Raw genomic sequence first — 20,439 nt, 5'->3', positions numbered from 1 at the left:
GTACTAATGATTGATGTTCATAACATGTGTTATGTTATGCTTTTCTGTTGAAGGTCACAAATTATCCAGAACCTAGGAATAGGAGTGAGATCATAGGAATAGTAGCGTGTTAGGTTTAGTGTAAGGCTTGGGATAAGGGATGAAATACCACCATGTAAGTGCTGGATTTCTATAATGTTTGACAGGAAGGTGCTAACGGGCTGCCCAATGGAGGATGGGTTCCCTTTTGAGTCTTGGTCCTACCAAGGTTTCTTCCTATTCTCCACCATCATAGGGAGTTTTACCTTGCCACTGTCGCCTTTGGCTTGCTCATTAGGGATTTGGAACCATACGATTGTTAACCTTGTAAATCCTGTAAAGCTGCTTTGTGACAACATGTGTTGTGAAAAGCGCTATACAAATAAATTTGATTTGATTTGATCATAGATGGCTTACCTATTTTGACCCAGTTCCCAACCCAACTTTAAGAATAGATAATGGCGATACATTATTTAACGCCGATAACAGCCCACCACTAATATATATATATATATATATATATATATATATATATATATATATATATATATATATATATATATATATATATATATACAGTTGTGATCAAATTTATTCAACCCCCAATGCTGCGAAGGGTTTTATGGAATTCAGTGCACATTTGTAATTGTGTTCATAATGAAGTCTTACAAGGACTTGTTAAAGAACTAAATGCAACTAAGATAGCATCAATTTTTTTTGTCATAAAGTATTAAATGGCCTTTTTGTGATTTCTTCATTGACACAATTATTCAACCCCTTTACGACTACCACTCCTAAGAACAGAGGTTCATTCCAGTGTTTTCCATCAGGTATTGAAAACATCTGTGGATGTCAACGAGCAGCAATCAAGCATGATAAGCACCAATTAGGCAGATTTAAAAGGACTGTGATACTCAGCTCCTTCTAGACATCTACTGGTGTGTTTCCAAGCATGGTGAAGGCAAGAGAATGGTCCCAGAAGACAAGAGAAGAGGTTATTGCTCTTCACAAGAATGGCAATGGATATAAAAAGATTGCGAAGTTGTTAAATATTCCAAGAGACACTATCGGAAGTATCATTCGCAAGTTCAAGTTAAAGGGCACAGTGGAAACGTTACCTGGTCGTGGCAGAAAGAAGATCCTGACCGCGACTGCTGTGCGCTACCTGAAGCGTAATGTGGAGAAAAATCCCCGCGTGACTGCTAAGGAACTGAAAAAAGACCTGTCAGATGTGGGCACTGAAGTTTCAGCTCAGACAATAAGGCGCGCACTGCATAACGAAGACCTCCATGCCAGAACGCCCAGATGCACCCCCTTGCTGACTCCAAAGAACAAGAAAAGTCGACTGCAGTATGCCAAAAGTCATGTGGACAAGCCACAAAGGTTTTGGAACAGTGTACTGTGGTCAGATGAAACTAAATTAGAACTGTTTGGGACAATGGACCAGCACTATGTTTGGAGAAGGAAGAACCAGGCTTATGAACAAAAGAACACCTTGCCTACTGTGAAGCATGGCGGGGGGTCAATTATGCTTTGGGGCTGTTTTGCTTCTAATGGTACAGGAAAGCTTCAACGTGTGCAGGGTACCATGAATTCCCTTCAGTACCAGGAGATCTTGGAGGAAAATGTGATGGAGTCAGTCACAAACCTGCGGCTTGGGAGACGTTGGACCTTCCAACAGGACAATGATCCGAAGCACACATCCAAATCCACTAGAGCATGGTTGAACATGAAAGGCTGGAACATTCTAGAGTGGCCATCGCAATCACCAGACTTAAATCCAATTGAGAACCTCTGGTGGGACCTAAAGAAGGCAGTTGCAGTGCGCAAGCCTAAGAATGTGACTGAACTGGAGGCTTTTGCCCATGAAGAATGGGCTAAGATACCCATAGGTCGCTGCAAGACACTTGTGTCAAGCTATGCTTCACGCTTGAAAGCTGTCATAACTGGAAAAGGATGTTGTACTAAGTACTAAAAAATAATGTCACTAGGGGGTTGAATAAAACTGATAATGATGTGAGCACAGTAAAGACATTTGTGGTTATTCCATCATAAATATTATGTTATGTTTGTCTAATTTATAAGTGCCTCTTTGATATAATTGTAAATAAGATGACTGAAATGATCAAAATCAATGTCAAACTGGCCAAAACACTTTATTTCAGTGGGGGTTGAATAAATTTGATCACAACTGTATAACGGCGTTAACGGCGTTCGTTAATTTGATACTCTTATCGGGCGATATAATCGGGCCGTTAATCTATTCTTAAAGTTGGGTTGGGAACTGGGTCAAAATGGGTAAGCAAACTATGATGACTTTCAACTTGATCGTTTAGCTCGGCTGTATTCCTAACCAAATTGCACAGTAGGGGGAACGAGTTTTCAAACCTGTGAATTACAAATCGTACGTGTGTTTACATGGATGCAGCCACGAAGTCGCCAGGTTTGCTTCATGGAAAATTCATTTTTAGGAACGTAAAGTGTTACCGGAGCGGAGCTCGGAGCGGTCGTTTTCTGCATGGTCCTAGCGCTAGATTCGTCGCTATTATTATTATTATTTTTTTGCCCACCTCTACCCCCCCATCTTTGGAGGACAACTTTGTTTTTATGTACAGATTAAATGGCAATTATAACAATTCTGTATAATATATAGTATAGTGATAACAATATATAATATAGTGATAACAATATGCAAAGTGATATTGGGGTTAGGTGGACCAAGAAAAGGGGGAGAGAAAGAATAAAAAGGGAAAAGACAAAGAGGCAGGAAAAGAAAGAAGAAGAGAAAAAAAAATTAATAACAATAATAAAAAATAAAAATAATAATGATAATAATAAAATAAAACACGCAACCAGCTCAAATGACCACTTCAAAGAAGAACAGAAAGTAAACCAAATACATATAGTACAAATGAGTGCGATGTATGGGTGTGTGTGAGTGTGTGTGTTTATGTGCAACCTAAAAGTGCAACATAGGATAGATGTATGGAATGTACTTACCAGCCAGGGTGGATAGCTGCGACAACATTCCCCCAGAGGCCAGAGGCGGGCAGAGAAAGACCCGGGAATCCCACCCGCCCACGGCCCCCCAAGGAGCGGTGGAGTACCAGAGCCGCACTTCCCAGAAACCCTCACATGCCCGCCCCCACAGGCGGGAGAGAGAGACCCCGGACAGTGCCCCACCAGTCAAGGAGCGCAGATCCGGGGGAACCAGAGGGAACAGACCCCCCCCCCCCCCCCCAGGATGCCCCCCCTTCATGGGCCAGCGGCAAAGCCACGGCGCCATTCGCCCGGAATGCCACCCACCACCCGGCAGGGCCCACCTCCCGCCGAGGAGCACCCAGCCGCCCCGAACCACAACCGCCCAGGAGAGCGGGCCAACCGCCCCCCCGCCAGGGAGCCAAGCCGAACCCCAGAACCCCAAGGCGCCCCCCCTCTGGAGTGGTGCAGTAATCTCAGGGGAGCATCCGGGAGTGAACCGGCCACGACCAGCCCCGTCCCAGATCCAGCTGTCCTCACCCATACACTCAAACTCAGATTTACATTCGCCCCTATACACCCCTACCATGCACACACCCTCCCCCATACACATATACATACACTCAAATTCCCCCTCACACGTAGACCTTTACACATATACACCTACATGCATGTTCACCCCAACATAAATTCCTTCACACATTCGACCACACCCATAGACACTCCTGTGCACATTCGTCGCTATTTTTAAATTGCAGAGGACCAAAACCGGCTTTTGAAAAAGTCCCCCCCCCCCCCCCCCCCCCCAAATTACGTCTGTGAGGTTAAATCTACTAAATGTTGGCTTACATTTCAAATATTATGTTTAGCTGAATAAACATGTTATCAATCCCTTTTAATGTACAGTATGTAGGCTTACTGTCACGGTGAGGCGGTCCCCTACCGGCCGCCTCTGTCCACAGCGGCTGTGTTGTTGTTGTCTTGTGACGTCGTGTACGCCCCTCAGGTGGGCGGAGCCCGTGATCCGTTCCCACCTGATGGTCGTTTGTCTGTCTATATATGCCTTGTCTTTGTACCAGTTGACCGCTGGTCATTATATCCTTAATTCGGATCTATTGCACGGGTTTTAGGTTTGCACACTTTATATTAAACCACCCTTTTTCCCTGAGACTTGGCGTGATCGCTTCCTTTTTGTTGCTCACACCTGCCCGTCACAGAATGACCAGCCACCCTTCGGAAGCCGCCGAGTCTCTTTTTCTTTCTCCTTCGTTCGTGGTCATGTCTCGTGGTAAGTGTTTGTCTGCGTGGTGTTTTGTGAAGAGTTCCGCCGTGCTTTTGTGTTGTGTGTGCACGGCGAGGACCAGGGCTGTCTGCCCTGGGAAAACTCTTCGTGTTTGTTGTCTGTTTGTTTGAAGAGCTCCGCCGTGCCCGTGTTGTGTGTGTGGCACGGCGAGGACCAGGGCAGTCTCCCTGGGTATGATCTTCGTCTTGTGTGGTGTCTGTGTACGTATGAATGGTAACGTTGGTCAGTGTGCGTCGCTCGTTTGTGTTAGTGTTAAATGTTTTACGTGTGACGCGGGTACCGCTCATCACCGTCGCCTCGCTCCCCCGTCGTCTTGTGTTTAATGTGGGGGGAGCGACTGCGAACCCGAGCGGCGCGTCAGTGTCTAACGAGCGTGCACGTATGGATCCCGTTCCGTTCGTTGTTTGTGCACAGTTTTGTTTGTCTAGTATTTGCGTGTGTGTTGTCCTAGCGTGTTGTCAACTGTTACATGTAATCCCACGCATGCTCCTCCCCTTAAATGTGTGTTTGGGGGAGGACCGGCTGTGGTCCCGTGCCATGGGGTGTGGCACGGAGGGCGTCGCTCCTGAGGGAGGCCCTGACCAGGAACGTGGGGGGTTCTCCTGAGCAGGTGGAGGTCCCCTGCTAAGACGGAGACCCCTCCCCCATTGTAAGGGGGATCAGGGCAGTGCGCGTCTATGTTTTGTGTTGGTGTGTGTGGGTGTGTGTGTGCATTTTGTGTTTGGTGTGCAGGTGCTTCTCCCTGGCGGTGGATCGTGGCGTTCCTGGGCCTTGTGGAGGTCTCCAGCTGGCAGGAGCCCCTTATGTTGTGGGGTGACCGGAGCCCGGTCGGAAAGAGCCCCTCCCTAGAGGGCTGGGGCCCCCGGATGTTTGGGGACCATGGGGCTCCGGTCTGAAGAGCTCCTGCACAGGACGGAGACCCTTCCACGGGGTCCTGGAGGTGACGTAGCCACGCCCCAGGGAGGTAACCTGCACACACATACACCCCGGACGGACAAGGAGCCGAGGCCCGCCGTCCTCGCACCTGTGGGGCTATGCGGCTTAAGGCCGGTTAGGGCGTGAGGGCCCTGTGACCGACCGGGGCGTGGTTTTGTCTTGTTGACGGCCCAGTCGGTCCAGGGTCCCGCCCAGGGAGGTGAGCTGACTATGTTATGTGTTTTGTGTTTCAGCTCGTGGACTGCAGGAGAGGTGTCCCTGCCTGTCCTTGCCTTCCTGCCCCTTCGTGTTGTTGTGCAGCCGCTGTGTGCCACACACCCAGTGGAGGGGAGTGCGGCTTGGTGGGGGGGTCTGTCACGGTGAGGCGGTCCCCTACCGGCCGCCTCTGTCCACAGCGGCTGTGTTGTTGTTGTCTTGTGACGTCGTGTACGCCCCTCAGGTGGGCGGAGCCCGTGATCCGTTCCCACCTGATGGTCGTTTGTCTGTCTATATATGCCTTGTCTTTGTACCAGTTGACCGCTGGTCATTATATCCTTAATTCGGATCTATTGCACGGGTTTTAGGTTTGCACACTTTATATTAAACCACCCTTTTTCCCTGAGACTTGGCGTGATCGCTTCCTTTTTGTTGCTCACACCTGCCCGTCACACTTACAAATTCATGTTTAACTGAATAAACCGTTGAGTAGCCTACATTTTATTGAGCATGTTTTTTTTTCTTCAAGTATCAAAGTAGAACAGCTTTCTCAAGCAGTCATTAGCTGGGTTTCCATCCAAACCTTCGAAAAAATAATACGCAATTTCCAAGTTTCGGCAGAAAAAAATGCGAATGAAGCCACAGTAATGCGAATAAACTTTAGATCACGTGAGAGGACGCCAAACAATAGTGGATTTACGTCGTCCATCTGGCAGTTACGCATTTTTGCACGTTGAGGTTTTGAAACATTTTTTTCTTTTGCTTTTCTATACATGGAGAAGTTAAATTCAATTTTTGCTCTCTCCAGAACTGTTTTTGTATGCATTTGCCATCTTTACATCGCGATCATGTACAGAACCACATGACTTGATGCATGATACGTCATCGTTTATGCGAAAAACCCTTTTCCATTCAGTTTTTCCGAATTTTGGCGATGCGATAGTCTAACTTTTCCACCTCCTCCTAGCGTAAAAATCTTTTTGCGATATTTGGGGCTTTTTTCGAATTTTGGACTTTTTCCATCCAGCTTTTTTCATGCGCATTTTCAAAATGCGCAAAAACTCGGTAGATGGAAAACCCTATAGATGCAATATATTTTCAGACACATATGCATGTTTTTATAGCCGACCTGTGGAAGAAACATGGTTCTACAGTTATTACCATACTTACATTTCATAGCCTGTGAAGAAAAATGGTTATACAGTTTCAATACTTACCCTAAGAAGATATGTCTTTGATGACTATGACTGTCTTCATCAAATATCTCTGTAATCTAAGTGTGCAAATGTTTTTGATTTTTTAGGAGGCTGGAATAACAATCACACTGCAGGGTAGTTCCAGGGCATTTTCCGTCGTCTGATGGTCCGCTGTGGTATCTCACCAAGTGCGTCGGACAACGTGGCAGCACAAGATGAGACTGTATCACTATCGGCTGCAGATAGGCACTCTGCTTTAATGGTAGAAGAAGAGCTCCCATCCCCATTTGCAAACATTTCTGCAGTCATATGTGACCACAGTTACCTGCCCACCCACTTTGGTGGTCTTGTGGATAATGCCCTGGTCTAGATTTCAGGGTATGTTATCTGAAAAATTCTGTGAGGTGTGCAGTGCAAGCCTTGTCAAAGCTGCTGTACCCTCATCCTTTGACCAGAGCTACAACCTGCATCAGGTTAAAAACAATGGTGATCTGATGATCCCCTCAGATGGAGCAGTGAAGGTGGTCAGAGCAGCAGAGCATGTGATATGCCAAAAATCAACAGGTGTCAGTATGTCCTTTGTCAACCAATTTGTTCGGGCTGAGATTGGTTCTGAAGATGTGTTTTTACTCTGGGAGCACATTGCAGAAACCCAATTCGAAATCCAGAACCATAATTTCATGCTTCTGTCATTTGTTGTCTCTGTATTTCACAATTTAAGGCTGCACCACATCGCAAAATTAACTACCCTGGAGATACAGAGTGCCAGAACACGCAAGAAATTGTGCAAAACAGTTATTTTTCAAGGGTTTTAGTAGTATGTCCAATCCAGCCCAATTTTCTTTCCCTTATCTGAGTTTTAATGGAAGGCTGGCTTGTTCTTTGCCACGGACATTCACAACTTATTGTATCTGGCCAGAAGATGCCATGGATCTTTTTCAACACCTGTTGATGAATACCTGCAGCTTTTTAACTCAACAACTGTTTTCCTCCATGTCTCTGATCCATAGAGGAGCACAGACTTCACATTGGAGTTAAATATTCTTATTTTGGTTTTGGTTGAGAGATGTTTTGCCTTCCAGATGTTCCTGAGTTGTAGGAATGCTGCTCTGGCCTTTCCTATTCTTGCCTTAATGTCTGCCTCAGTTCCTCCATTTTTTTCTATCACACTACCAAGGTAGGTAAAGGTGTTCACTTCTTCCAATTCTATATTTCCTAAGGTGATTGGGTTGGTGTTCTGTGAACTTACTCTCAGGATTTTGCTTTCGCCTTTGTGTATTATGAGGCCTAGCTGTCTGGAGATGGAGTCAATTTCATTTGTCTTGTCTTGCATCTGTTGCCAAATGTGGGACAGGAGTGCTAAGTCATCCGCAAAGTCAAGGTCATCCAGTTGTGTCCACGGTGTCCACTGTAGCCTATACCCTGTCTTTTTTGTGCTGTAGATGTCTTCATAATCCAGTCAATGGCAAGCAGGAACAGAAATGGTGACAGTAAGCATCCCTGTCTAACACCTGTCTTCACATCAAATGCTTCTGTGAGCTGCCCTCCATGGATGATTTTACATGCAAAGCCTTCATAGGAGTTTTGTATGATACTAACAATTTTGCTTGGCACTCCATAGTGTCGTAAAAGTTTCCAGAGTGTGGTTCTATCCAAGCTATCAAATGCTTTTTCATAGTCTATGAAGTTGATGTACATGGATGAGTTCCATTCAATTGATTGCTCTACAATTATTCTTAAAGTTGCAATGTATGTATATTATGTCTATGATATATACGGTCTCTGGGATAAACTCGTCCCCGAATTTTCCGTTGTGTAGACAGCTTTACGTTGTTGGGCGCGTCGCACGCATGCGTACATGACAGACTGGTATGAACGTAGCAGGTAACCTGCGGGATAATGAAAGGAGATTATTCTGGATTTTAGGATTTAAAGTCGGTGCCTCTATCGATTCGGACAGATGCGTTCAGTTGTTTTTTTACGTGTGCACGGCCGACCCTTTCACGCGCCCGTCTTCGTTGTAGTTTTTAGCTATTGTTTCCAGGTCAGGGGCTCGGTGTTTCCTGTGCGGCTTGTTTGTACTAAAGATGGCCGGTGATGGAGGCGCTCTGAAGGATATCAATGAGATTAAATGCCAATTCCGGACTAGAGAGGGTTTTTACAAGCTACTTACACTTTCGGATTCACAACAACGAGGTGGGTTATCCCGGGGACCTACAGCGAGTTCAACGGTGGGCCCCGGGTCCGGACCGGGCTCGATACCCGGCGGTGGTGTCGGGCTGGTGCAGGGGCCCGGGGCTGCCTCCTCCTCCTCCAGCGCCGCAGCCAGCTCCTCTCCGGCGGGCTTCCTGCCCCCGGTTCGGGTCTCCATGGTGAAGCTTCAGCCGGAGGACCCGAGTGAGGAATCGGAACGAGTGTGTTTCAACATCGGCAGGGAACTTTACTTCTATACGTACACAAACATCAAAAAGGTGGGGGAGCAGCGGGAAATCTAATCGCTAATCTGGCGTGTGTATGACACGTAAAAGCTGCTTGGTTTGATTCACAAACCTGTTGTTGCTAACCTGATGTTTTCACATTGGTAACTAAGAATATCTAGCTCTAGTGCAGTCTGTTTACCGTCTTCCACCTTGTTAACTGACTATTAAATACCGGTTTCTTAAAAAAAACACACCCGTGTCGTAACTAACTGTTAACAAATTTAGTTATTCTTTCATTTCAAATATTTAAGCTAGTTAGCCAAGTTATTGGCTCTGCTGTGTCTACAGCTACTGTCTTCAAATGCATATAAAAGACACTAAAATGTCAGCAAATAACTACCACAACAGTAGTGGCAGCATGTTGTATGTCGCCTCCAGCTAGAATATGAATTTGCCATACCACGGAGTTAAACACATATTCTACATACACAGATAATGAATTTCTGAGTTTAATTCTAAATGTTGGCGTTATTTACCTAGTACGGTATATACGTTTTTAATCCAAAAGAGAAGTAAGCTAACACTAGCTAGCAGGCTAGCTCCATAATGGAAAGCTTGTTAATAAGATAGCTAGCGCTTTTTTTTCAAAGACTGGCTGTAATGAAGGTGAGGCGATGAGTTCTGTAACGTAGCTGACGGATAGTGTAAAGTATGAAGTATTTGATACAAATGGAAAAGCAAGCCAGGCCTACACACCAAAATAGTTCTAAAAGAAAGGGCGAACAACACGAGTTTGGGCATGAAGGGGCACCGTGAGGCCTTCTGTGTTGACTGTTGTCACATGTGTTGCTGACAACAGACGAGACATACTACAGTGTGATTTTATATAATGTTATTATAACTTTAAAAGTGAATGCTATTCAGTGCGTGTTTAATCTGTGGTTGGCATGGGGGTGTTGATACCATGGGGATTTGTATTTACTTAGCACGGAGTTTGTGCTAATACATGGAGGTTTGTATTTACTGAAATATTTGTCAATCTGAAGTACGACAGAAGTTAAAGTTACGGTCAGGAACTTATTTGCATTAACAGGGAGTTGATTGTTTAGCAGAAATATAACTGCATAAATACTTGAATACTCTCACATTATCAGTTTATTCAAATGTCCTTTACATTAACTTTTCATTGCTGTCTTCGCTCATTCCACATAGAAATGAATGCAAGGTGGAGTGAAAATCGTCCCCTTTTCGCTACTATATAGCCTGCAGGCACGGTACATTTAAATCGGAGAAGTGAAACGCTTGTTTTGCCTTCTGCTTCGGGGTCGTTATAAATTGGCAAGCAAGCTTATGCCTACAGCATGACTATCGCAAAAACTACCTGATCCAGCTAACAAATGTACGGGGTCAGCAAGGTATCTGTGCATCTTTGCGTCACATGTGTTAATTAAGAACATTCACATTTAAATGGTGAGTGCATATCTCACATATAATCAAATGTTATACTCCATAGGAACATCAGCTATTTCAGACACTGTGTGTGTGTCAAAGTAAAGCTTCAGAAGGCAGTGATGATTTCTGCCCTGTTTTAAGTTTTTTACATGGCATGACAAAATACACCATTCTGCTTATCTGCAGCCCAGTGAAACTTGTTCCTTATTTGCAGAACATTGAGAAAAGCTCAACCTTTAAAGGTTAGTTTTGCTTTGATCAAAATGTGCTTGCTATAATAGTCTTCCATAATAGTCCATGCACAAATGCCAGCTGTCTTTATAGACACGAATGAATGTGTATAAAGTGAAATGTGTGAAAGCGAAAATCTCTTTGATTCACTGTAATTTAAAGTACTGTTACTTTGTTTCACCAGGTGCAGTCCACTTGAAGGCATGCCACTAAAAACATAAGTGTAGGAATTGTAGCTAAATCCTATGCCCTAAATACTGACCAAAATCAAGCCTTATTATTTATAATGTTCATAAAGTAATATCTCCAGATAGTGGTGTGTCGTGGAAATTTTTATAATAAATGGATGAGGACTCAGACGTGGATAAATGATTAATTTATTACAAATATATAAATATATATAAATAGGACAAAGACAGATACAAGACAGACACAGACATGAGAGTCTCATTCAAGCATGACAACTCTGAAGACAGGGGGGCACTCCCCCTGCTTATATACAATCTTAAACACAATTCAGCAGTTCTAACAGCAGGTTATCTTTAGCACATTATGTTCCAAAACATAAGCGTCCAGCAGGCTACTTTGTCTCACATGTGTGTATCTCCTAATATGGACTTCCCTAGAGTTAGCGGAAGCAACTGATGTATCAGTTGAACACAGAGAAAGCTAAATGACCCAAGACTAGTAGCCTAGTGACTACCAGTTAACAGAGTACTCTTACCCTCAGCACTCTCCCTGACCTGGGTCACAGTATAGCACACATGCATAATATGAACTAAACATGGTTACACTGAATCACACTACTTCATTATTGTAGTGCTTCTGTTTAGCCAGAATGGACAAATACTAAATCATAAAGTTCATAATGATCTCTTATAATAACTAAACATGATCTAATCAATAGTAAATAATCAATCATTTCTCTCACAGGTGTCAGAAATTATGAAAGTCTTGTATGGAGATACTGATTTCAGATTGTAGCTTGGTCTACTCAGAGTAAAAAGGTGGTCAGTCATTTCAATGCCATTCCTTATCTGCATTGAGAGATAGCTAATATCCTTCTGTAAATATAAATACACTTCTGGTGGGTTATATGGAATGTAAAGTAAAATAAAATATGAAAGGAAAGGATAAAGACGTTTTGAGATTTTTCATTTGTATGATTCATAGAAAAACTAAGTTCTTAGTTTATTATGGAGATTGTGGTCCAGGAAAGTACAACTACTACATTTAATTGGGAACAAGGGATAATAATAATAATAATGAATGATTATTATTATGATGAGGTGGGATAAGTGTTTATCATGATATGTAATGATGCAACTTATCTGGCTCTTATAATAACTTTTATTGATTAGTCTCGGGGTCAGGGCTTTATATATCATTAATAAGATCACATAATTTCTTTGTTGATACCTCCTTTCCAGGTTGCATCAGTGAGTGTCTTTTTTTCCTCCTTGTTATTGAATTATTTATTACCAGCTATGTAGCAAATAGTATGACATTTAGACCAGGCTTCTGTTCATTTTCATGTGCTAAGTAATCAATCTTGGCTTGGTTATACCATCTCCAGTTGGCTGTGTAATGAAAGCAGCTGTTCTGGTACATTCTTGCAGTGCTGTCAAGTTATGTCATAGCTTAATACACATGCACAATCAATCTAAGAGTGAAAAACCATGCAATACAATGAACTAATTGTATTCCTCATTATGACATAGTATACAAGTATTATACTATGACATAGTATACAAGTGAAATCTACTCTTTAGTATCTTGCCAGGACCACTTTGTACCATGTTAAACTTGCAATGAACTTTCAAATCTAAACCCAAGTGGAAAGAAACTTGCTTGAGTGTTAATGCCAGGTGTTTCTGGGTAGATGCTTGGCCCATGCTCCTCACTGGCATGAGGGGTGGGTGAAGCATCAACAGACTTTGCCACATCAGAACAGTGTCAATACTGCTTTTAGAATGTAGATTGTTTTGTGGTGTCTGACCCCTCTTCCTCTTTCTCTCTCTTTCTTGCTCTCCATCTCTGTAGGCTGTGGATCTCAGTAAGCCTATAGATAAGCGTATATATAAAGGGACACAGCCCACCTGTCATGACTTCAATCAGTACTCCGCCACTGCAGACAGTGTGGCTCTCATTGTGGGCTTTTCTGCAGGCCAGGTGCAGTACCTGGACCCCATCAAGAAAGAGACCAGCAAGCTCTTCAATGAAGAGGTGTGTTTGTAACGAGACAGTATAAAAATTTGTTTATACATTGTCATTTTCAGGGACTTTTATGTTGTATAATGTGTCTTACAATTTCCTTAGATTAAGATAGGCATGATAGCCATGCAGATACTGTGGAAACTTGAAACAAACACTTAAGATTGCAACAAAATAAATATAAATGAACAGCTATGCAAATGATGAACAAAAACAATACAAACAACAATACAAGAAAAAGTGGGAACAGTAAGTGGCCCATGTTATGCTGACAGTTGTAGAATTGTGAAATAGTGGTTAGTTCGCAAAGGGCCCTACAGAAACACTTAAAAGAGCAGGTTCTCAGACTTAAAAATGGGCACATGGATAAAAATTTAAAATAATGAATTGCACAAAGATCTGCTGATCAAGTTGTTGCTCTTTTTAATCTAGTTTGTAAGGCGTGTGCTGCCGCTCAGCCTTAAAAAGTTCATTAGGTTTTGTTTTTGCCTTCCTTCTTTTTGAGGGATCTTTGTACTAGCCACAAACGGAATTATAAATAGGCGTATCTAACAAAATATTGAGCATTGAAAGATGGTGTGCACATATGTGCATACTTTTACATCTATGGCATTTAGCAGATGCTCTTATCCAGAGTGACTTACAAATATGTTACGTAGTTGCTTGGAATCTCCAAGGTAGTATACTTTTCTGTCTGAGATTGTTCTTATTTCTTAAAACAACCTGTATTGAAGGTGTTAAATGTTTCCTGCTTGATCAAGGTTTCTTGATTCAGGTCCTATTCATGCTGTAAAAGGGTGTAATATTTAAAGGAGTAATTCACTAAAAAATTATCAAAGCTAATGAGGATGAGTTATCAGGTTTAATCTGTGTAATGCTCTATAATCATTAATGACTGTGTCCATCTGCTTTTCTAGATTATTCTGGTAAATCTGCAACCTTCATACAAGGAGTTACCTGCTGTATAAATTGAGTAGAATTTAATAGCTGTCAGAATAATCAAATGTAATTTTTTTGCTAAAGTGGTTTATCTTTTTAAGTCAGACAGATTTGCTGACAGATTTTACACTTAATCTTGACCATGAAGAATGAGCCATTGACACCTTTTTTGCCTTTATTTATTTTGCAGTATTCTATATTTTTATTGCCTTGTTGATCTTAAATATTGTACTCGGTCTTGATAAGAGTGCTGATAAAATTAGGAATATCTGTACAGATCTGTGTCTATCATTTAGCAGATAAGGTCTTAAGCCTCAGATACTTTTCTTTTCAGTTGGCTTCATTTTACTCCTCATTGCTGTCTGCCCAGTTCAGGTTGTACTTGCAACAACTGTCCTCATAGGATCTATGGAGCACTCAGACTTTAGGTCCTGAGTTCCACAAAAGAAAAGCATTTGCCCCATTGGGATTCTAAGGAAGCAAAATTGGTATTGCTCTATGGGTGGGAAGCAAGGTATCACTCTGTGCCCTGATTCACAGCAATACTATTGACACATGGATGTGTGCTCATGTATGAAGTTAGTGTATTCATCTGCTATTTTTTTGCATCATGAGCAACCACATTCAAAAGAAGTTGAGGTTGGCTTTATCCACACAGTTCATGGTTGGTAGTTATTGTATTACTGGACTTGGCTTAACAATTAATTTTGGGAGAAAGTTGGATAACGATTACTTTAGTTTGGCTACTGTAAATGTGTAATAAAGCTTCGGCTTTGCTGAATGGTTTTACTTGGAAGGCATTGAACTCGCAATGAACAGAACTGCGGTGGGGGTTCTCTTCTGCAGAAAGAAAAATTCAATCTATTCAGACAGGGCACTCCTGGATGCCAAGATCCTCTACAAAACACTGCATAGAGTAACTTTACTTCACAAGTTTCAGATTTACGAAGCAAAATTTCAAAATGATTTACTGAACTCAAAGTCTGGAAATGACTTGGAAGCCAGTAATGACAGCATGTAGAAAATCTGAAAAGTCTAACAAATCCATTTGTATCTCTCCTTTGCTTTACAGAGGTTAATAGACAAAACTAAAGTGACCTGTTTGAAATGGTTGCCCAAATCTGAGAACCTGTTCCTGGCCTCTCATGCCAGCGGCCACCTCTACCTCTACAATATAGAGCACCCATGTGGTACCACTGCTCCACAGTACTCGCTGCTCCGACAGGGGGAAGGATTTGCTGTCTATGCATGCAAGACCAAGACACCTCGCAACCCCTTACTGCGCTGGGCAGTAGGAGAGGGGGGCCTAAATGAGTTTGCATTTTCTCCGGATGGTGTACATGTGGCCTGTGTGGGCCAGGATGGCTGCCTCCGTGTCTTCCACTTTGATTCGATGGAACTGCAAGGTATCATGAAGAGTTACTTTGGTGGCCTGCTCTGCGTGTCCTGGAGCCCAGATGGGAAGTACCTGGCTACGGGTGGTGAAGATGACCTGGTCACTGTGTGGTCATTTACAGAGAGCCGTGTTGTGGCTCGAGGTCACGGCCACAAGTCGTGGGTCAACGTAGTGGCCTTTGATCCCTTTACCACCAGCATAGAAGAAGAAGAACCAATGGAACTGAGTGGCAGTGAAGAGGATCTTCACCAGGGAGCATTGAACTTCGGTCGTGTACGCACCAGCAGTACACTATCGCGCCTGTCTCGTCACAGCTCCAAAGGTGGCACACCTTCAGTGTCGTACCGGTTTGGATCAGTCGGACAGGACACTCAGTTCTGCTTGTGGGACCTGACTGATGACGTTCTGTATCCACGCCTGCCATTGTCCCGCGCTCTTACCAACACTTTCAGTCCCAATGCGCCACCTTCTGTCTGTGGAGGAATGAACAGCACAAGTGGAAGTGGAAGTGGAGGAGTTGAAGGTCACCATCATCCTGCCAACCCTCACCAGCCAGTGACGCTGCCATTGCCTTTACCTCGCTCACTATCCCGGTCTAACTCCCTCCCCCACCCTGCTGTTGCCAATGCTTCCAAAAGCCAGGGGGTGACGGACAGTGGTGGGACTGTGGGAGCCAATAGTGCAGGAGGAACCACACCGTTTAGCATTGGACGTTTTGCAACACTATCTCTACAAGAACGTAAATCGGACAAATCGGGCACAGCAGGAGAAAAAGAGCACAAACGTTACCACAGCCTTGGGAACATCAGCAAGAGCAATGACAAGATCAATGTAGCGCCACGTAGCAACCGCCTAGATGCCTCCAAGGTGTTAGGAACAACGCTGTGCCCACGCATGAATGAGGTGCCACTGCTGGAGCCACTGGTGTGTAAGAAGATTGCCCATGAAAGACTCACAGTTCTCGTCTTCATGGATGATTGTATCATTACTGCATGTCAGGAGGGCCTCATCTGTACCTGGGCAAGGCCAGGCAAAGCGGTAAGTCCTTCCTTAAGTTATGGTAAAGGTAACGAAGAAGAAATTATTATTTATAACTGGTGATAAATTTAGTTTTTTAGGTACTTCTATGAATATTTTTGTGTTTTCATGTTCTTCTAACATTTAAAACTAATTAATAATAAATGTCTCTTCTTGCTTTGATGTTATAGCATCCTTCTCAACCATTATCAACACAAAATGGAAACTCACCGAGTGGGACAGTGGTATAGACAGCAGCAGAGCTATAATCTTCATCTTCTGTACCCATGCTTCGTGCTTCCTGTTTTCAGAGGCTTGGCTTCCTATCCTATACCAGGAGCTTGTGAGCTACAGTGTTATCACTGTTACACTGATAATGTTACTCCACACCCTCAGCTCATCCAGACTTGTAAGACTGTCTTAACTACCATCCTGGAGAACACAAAAATACACAGCTTATTTAAAAGTGACTAACAAATATACAGGCAGGCACAATCTACTGAAATGTACACACATTTACTCCTGTCTCTATTTCATCTATACTTCTGTGAATCTTTTTTCTTGATGAACTTGAAGAAAGAGACAGTCCTTCCCACTATAGTTTTCCTCCATCACCTATTGCAAAGGATGAGAAGTAGAAGAAAAAAACAGCAAAAGCTGCAATGCTACGGCCATTGTACCTTATTTATTTATCATTCAAACTGTAGTAATTTATATTGTACATATTGAGAATATAAAAGCAGAGGACTAAATGTATTGGAATAATGTACTTAATTAATATATGAAGATCCTATATTGTACATAGTGACAGTTGGAAAGAATGCTTGTGAATGCGGAGTGGGGGCTCCTCAAGTTTTTGTGTATCTTAATGCCAACACCTACACCAACAAGGCCAATGACTACTATATGATTAGGATTGTGCATTTTGTGCTCTGGTGTGTTGAACTGAGAGTTAGCCTAAGTGCATTTTTCCAGACAGTTTTGCTCTGGGTTATTGATTCTTAGGATACATCCTAAAGAGCTGTGTTTTCTGCAAGGCTCAAACATATTTAAAATTAGTTAAAACATCAGATACAGTGCAGTAAATAGGTGAGACAAAACAAAGCCTTTTACTAATGCTGCTAAGCTCTGAGTTTATCTCAAGGAATACTAGTGCATAGACATCAAACTAAAATCTTAATTCAATGATATCTGAGTTCTTCATGAACATTTGCCACGTTTAACACAAAGTAAAACTAATCAAAGAGGGATACTTACTGTAGTTAAGTAACACATTTAACTATTGTAGCACCTAGTAAGCACCGTTTTTCTCACTTGCTATGCCTCTTGCAATATTTTGCACATTTTAACCATTTGAATTTTTGCATGTTGGAGGGGGCCAAAGGGACATTCCAGAAGGTGGAATAAACGAGTAAACTTGCTTACCTAAATTTTCATAATCCATTGTTATTCAGTGTGTCACAAAACATGAAATTCTACTATTGATTTTAGCCGGTGTCATGTAGCTCCAGATTGCTATATGGCTGTAAATTAGTCCAGATATCTTAAAATGTATGAATAGTTAGCTTGGCCAGCCAAATGTGTGAATTTCTCCCCTAAGAGGCAGATGCTTTTGGGCCTTTTCCCCTAATAATTGCTCTTACTTTAAGAAAAAATTAAAAGATATATGTTCTATAATGGTGTACTTCACATCTATTTTAAACTACATGTTCACTTTTCCCCATGGTGATCACAGTATTTTTCCCTTGAATAATTATAGTATGTGAATTTGATCATTTGTACTTTTGTATTTTTAGGGGTGTTTTAACAAAATAATTTCCTGGTTTTTTCCATTATTATGGCTATAACCTTCCAGGCCATTTATTGTGGGATAACATTGGGAAATGCAGTGGACCAATTAATTTGGTATATGTTGTAGCCTTGTTGTGTGTTGTTAGCATATAAGCAGATAAAAAAATTATTGCCTGGGCATAATCATCCATTTTATTTCAGAAATGTGTGGTATTCCAAACAAAGGAGATTTTGACTCATCAGTGTGTGTATGTCTTATGAGTGCAAGAAAGTAAATAACCTGGTTACAAAAAAGATCTTCTATGGCTGTCTAGTTATGTACACTGGAGGCTCCTTCCTGCATGGCTGAAAGACTGCCCTGCCATGTAAACTACTGCAAGAATAACAATGGACATTAACACACACCGTAGGAGAATGGGGGCCCATTCAATAATATTGCTTTTCTTTCTAAAGTGGTTTACAGAATGTCCATGGCATGTGTTTTTATTTCAGTGTGTTCAACACCGTAATACAGTAATACCTGAGTGACAAGCATCACCACTATATTAAGTTTGTATATGGAAATCTGTAATTAAATCTCAAATGCCATGAATATCTTTATTAATCATTTTTTTCATAGATTATTTTAGTGTGGCGGCTAACTTGGACGTATGCTTGAAAATATTTGTGTGAAATTTTCAATGAGGGGTATTTTAATGTCTGGAAATATGAACTATATAGCAATTTATGTATATGTTTGCAGAATGGAAGAAAATTCCTACATATGAAACTAATAGAAGTGGCCCCGAATGAAAAGCTGTACATCACAATAATACGATATAAGTTGTGACCAGCTATGTGAAACAGTGAAGTGTAGTTCAGTTAGGATGTTGCCGACCATGATTATCAGAGCTGTCTGCAGACCCAGATTAAAAATGGATGTTGGAAGGTAGGTGCTGGAGTTGAGCAGTCGCTACTCTATCCAATGCTAAGGTGGGAGGTTTGAGATCGCACAGGCGTTTGAAGAGCAGACGGAGGTAAAGCAGTAACTGTTTCAAAATGTTTGACCCCGACGTGATTTGAACACGCAACCTTCTGATCTGGAGTCAGACGCGCTACCGTTGCGCCACGAGGTCTTACAACCCTTTGAGTAACATACTGCGTTGAAAAATGCTTAGTCTACGTTGTTTTTTTTTTTGTTTTAGTCGTGGTCTGTTTTTTTGGAACGACCTCGTGGCGCAACGGTAGCGCGTCTGACTCCAGATCAGAAGGTTGCGTGTTCAAATCACGTCGGGGTCAATTATTTTAGGCACGTTGCTTCTCATTACCTCTACTTAATTTATGTACACCATAGTTTTATATGCTAACGTAATGACTCATAATCGTGTTGTCAAATATATTGTTACAATCTCTAAAGATTTTCTCATTTTGGAAAGAAAAGCTGAAATAGTCAGTCAGGGAAAACAAGGGCTCGTCCGGGATTTGAACCCGGGACCTCTCGCACCCTAAGCGAGAATCATACCCCTAGACCAACGAGCCATATGCTAAAAGACCAGACAATCCCTTTATCACTTAAATATACAGACTGCAGGTTATAAATGTTACAGAATACAATTAAAAACGTCATTCATCTAACGTTTGTGTATCGCTCCACATGCTATGATACACACTGACTTATATACAAGTGTCATCTAAAAACTTAGTGAGTACCTTATCATTTGTTGAATGCAGTAGACACAACATTCTCAATCTTTGGAACCCCTTGCATTTTTTCCCCCAAAAAGTCACCTTGTGCTTGTGCCTCCAGTAGCAAGAAGAAAACGGAACACTATGTACTTAATAATTTGAGAGGTATTTAATATTTCATTTAACATTAGTTTTCCAAAGATAACTGAATGTTTCTTTTCTAACCATTTGTACAGTCATGGCCAAAAGTTTTGAGAATTACACAAACATATTTTTACATGATCTGCTAGCCTCTGGTTTTTATGTGTGTTTGTCAGATGTTTTTATCACATACAGAAATATAATTGCAATCATATGAGTAACAAAAGCTTTTATTGACATTTAGAATGAGTTAATGCAGCAAGTCATTGCAGTCTTCAGGACCTCTGCAATTCTCCGTGGCATGCTCTCAACTTCTGGACCAAATCCTGACTGATAGCAGTCCATTCTTGCACAATCAATGCTTGCATTTTGTCAGAATGTGTAGGTTTTTGTCCACCAGTCTCTTGATGATTGACCACAAGTTCTCAATGGGATTAAAATCTGGGGAGTTTCCAGGCCATGGACCCAAAATCTCTGTTTTGTTCCCCGAGCCATTTAGTTATCACCTTTGCTTTATGGCAAGGTGCTCCATTATGCTGGAAAAGG

At 42.2% G+C, this 20,439-nt stretch overlaps 1 protein-coding gene and 3 non-coding genes across 5 annotated transcripts; 2 read left to right on the top strand and 2 right to left on the bottom strand.

Moving 5' to 3' along the window:
- Positions 1-8,481: 8,481 nt before the first annotated feature.
- LOC143477760 (WD repeat-containing protein 20) lies at positions 8,482-18,663 on the top strand. 2 transcript variants are annotated; one of them, XM_076976506.1, is made up of 4 exons: positions 8,482-8,823; positions 12,774-12,956; positions 14,956-16,317; positions 16,488-18,663. In XM_076976506.1, the coding sequence occupies exons 1-4, from the start codon at positions 8,749-8,751 to the stop codon at positions 16,545-16,547; spliced, it is 1,680 nt and encodes a 559-aa protein (XP_076832621.1). In that variant the 5' UTR covers positions 8,482-8,748; the 3' UTR covers positions 16,548-18,663. The 2 variants fall into 2 exon arrangements, with proteins under 2 accessions (XP_076832621.1, XP_076832620.1); XM_076976505.1 differs by having other exon boundaries at positions 8,482-9,098.
- Positions 18,664-19,130: 467 nt separating this feature from the next.
- trnaw-cca (transfer RNA tryptophan (anticodon CCA)) lies at positions 19,131-19,202 on the bottom strand. The gene has a single exon. It is a non-coding gene; the product is annotated as a tRNA-Trp (tRNA).
- Positions 19,203-19,293: 91 nt separating this feature from the next.
- trnaw-cca (transfer RNA tryptophan (anticodon CCA)) lies at positions 19,294-19,365 on the top strand. Its single transcript has one exon. It is a non-coding gene; the product is annotated as a tRNA-Trp (tRNA).
- A 168-nt stretch (positions 19,366-19,533) lies between these two features.
- trnap-agg (transfer RNA proline (anticodon AGG)) lies at positions 19,534-19,605 on the bottom strand. Its single transcript has one exon. It is a non-coding gene; the product is annotated as a tRNA-Pro (tRNA).
- Between the last annotated feature and the right edge of the window lie 834 nt (positions 19,606-20,439).

This window comes from Brachyhypopomus gauderio, chromosome 16 (assembly GCF_052324685.1).
Source record: "Brachyhypopomus gauderio isolate BG-103 chromosome 16, BGAUD_0.2, whole genome shotgun sequence".
NCBI lineage: Eukaryota > Metazoa > Chordata > Actinopteri > Gymnotiformes > Hypopomidae > Brachyhypopomus > Brachyhypopomus gauderio.
The sequence above is the reverse complement of the archived record's forward strand: the minus strand, read 5'-3'. Positions and strand labels throughout refer to the sequence as shown.

Bases quoted from the DNA above. Each gene is read 5' to 3' on its own strand.
- LOC143477760 (XM_076976505.1), top strand. From the start codon at position 8,715: ATGGCCGGTGATGGAGGCGCTCTGAAGGATATCAATGAGATTAAATGC. The intron at 12,957-14,955 runs GTGTGTTTGTAA...TTTGCTTTACAG, and splicing joins GCAAGCTCTTCAATGAAGAG to AGGTTAATAGACAAAACTAA. The intron at 16,318-16,487 runs GTAAGTCCTTCC...TTGATGTTATAG, and splicing joins GGGCAAGGCCAGGCAAAGCG to CATCCTTCTCAACCATTATC.